Source organism: Populus trichocarpa, chromosome 8 (assembly GCF_000002775.5).
Source record: "Populus trichocarpa isolate Nisqually-1 chromosome 8, P.trichocarpa_v4.1, whole genome shotgun sequence".
Lineage (NCBI taxonomy): Eukaryota > Viridiplantae > Streptophyta > Magnoliopsida > Malpighiales > Salicaceae > Populus > Populus trichocarpa.
In genome coordinates, this window is record NC_037292.2 from 18,763,168 (window position 1) to 18,764,547 (window position 1,380).

A 1,380-nucleotide genomic window follows, 5' to 3' on the forward strand; every position below is an offset into this window, starting at 1 on the left:
CTTTATTTTGTTGCAATCAATTTTTGATCCATAAATTTTTAGAAAAAATCCAAAAATAGTAAAACAATTAACAAAAATCTAAAAAATATATTTTTTAATATATTTGCATCGTTTTTAACATTTTTAACATCGGCTCAAAAGAATTTAAAATTTCAAAGATCTTTGGAATGCGTTCGACTTTGAACATGTTATTTTTAAAATCAATAATTTTCCTCATTCGAGTTGATATTGATAAGAAAAATTTAAAAAAATAACAAAAATCAAATTTACAAAAAAAAAAAAGTTAGAGGAATCAAGTTTGAAAACCTAGCAATATTTTTTCCTATAAATAAGAGTTTTCAACACATTCTCATAAATAAGAGTTTTCAACACATTCTCCAGAGGGGGAATTTTAAAAGAAAAAAACATAAAAAAAATCAATGTTTTAAAACCCGGACCGGCCTGGCGGGTCGACCCGGGACCCGGCCGACCCGGGCCTGGGACCGGTCCGGGTGGAGGCAAAAACCCGCTTGGGAATTGGCCCGGGGAAACCTGGTCAAACCCGGGTGTGACCCGGTCAATTTTTTTCCTGCCGCTGCCGCTGCCTCTTCTCTTCCTTCGACCTCCGCGTCCCGGCCTATTGCACCTGTTGCCTAAGGAGCAAAACCCGAGTTGGAGGAGTTCCATTGAAATTCACACTCTTCACCTTCTTCTCACCAGCATTCACTATAACCCCAGCTCTCCTATCAGTCTTCTTCACCATCAATGGCGTCGTAATCCCTTGCTCATGTTTCCCCAATCCTTGCCCTTCCTTCCACCCCATCTTCGCCATCATCCTCTGCGCCGCAGTCATTTGTCCACCAGCACCAACTCCCAACCCTACCGTCCTTGATGTCCTAATACTAAACCCATCCCCATTCCTGGGTGGCGAAGAACTCCTTGGAACACCTCCACTCATGGTAGCACGCCTTCTCCACGCTTCCTCCCCAGAAATATTCACATCCCTGTCCCTATCCTTCTCCCTTTTCCTCTCCCTCTCCTCCTCCTCCTCTTGCCTCCTCCTCTCAATCTCCCTCAACCTCTCCGCTTCCATCGCCTTCCTTTTTTACTCCCTCCTATAATCTTCATAATCATTCGGCCTGGCCGAATCATACTCCTCAACAACCACCAAATTCACCCCTACCAGTTCCAGTTGCGGAGCCACCTCATCGGGTAGCACAGTCGCTGCCGCCACGAACAGAGAAACTAAAGATTTGGAAGCAGAGATTTGGGGTTTAGGTTTGTTAGGGTTTTTTAAAATAGTTAGTGGTGATGTGAGTAGACGAAATTAATGTGTTGATTCAATAAAAGTGAATGTGGTGTTAATTTTGTTGCATTGTAACTAGTTTTTTTTTTTGGGTT

At 42.4% G+C, this 1,380-nt stretch overlaps 1 protein-coding gene across 1 annotated transcript; it reads right to left on the reverse strand.

Annotated features, from left to right (window-relative positions):
* Window positions 1-616: 616 nt before the first annotated feature.
* Window positions 617-1,072, reverse strand: LOC127905683 (DNA-damage-repair/toleration protein DRT111, chloroplastic-like). The gene has a single exon (XM_052455435.1). It carries the CDS (start codon window positions 1,070-1,072, stop codon window positions 617-619), a length of 456 nt encoding a protein of 151 aa, XP_052311395.1.
* Window positions 1,073-1,380: the final 308 nt, after the last annotated feature.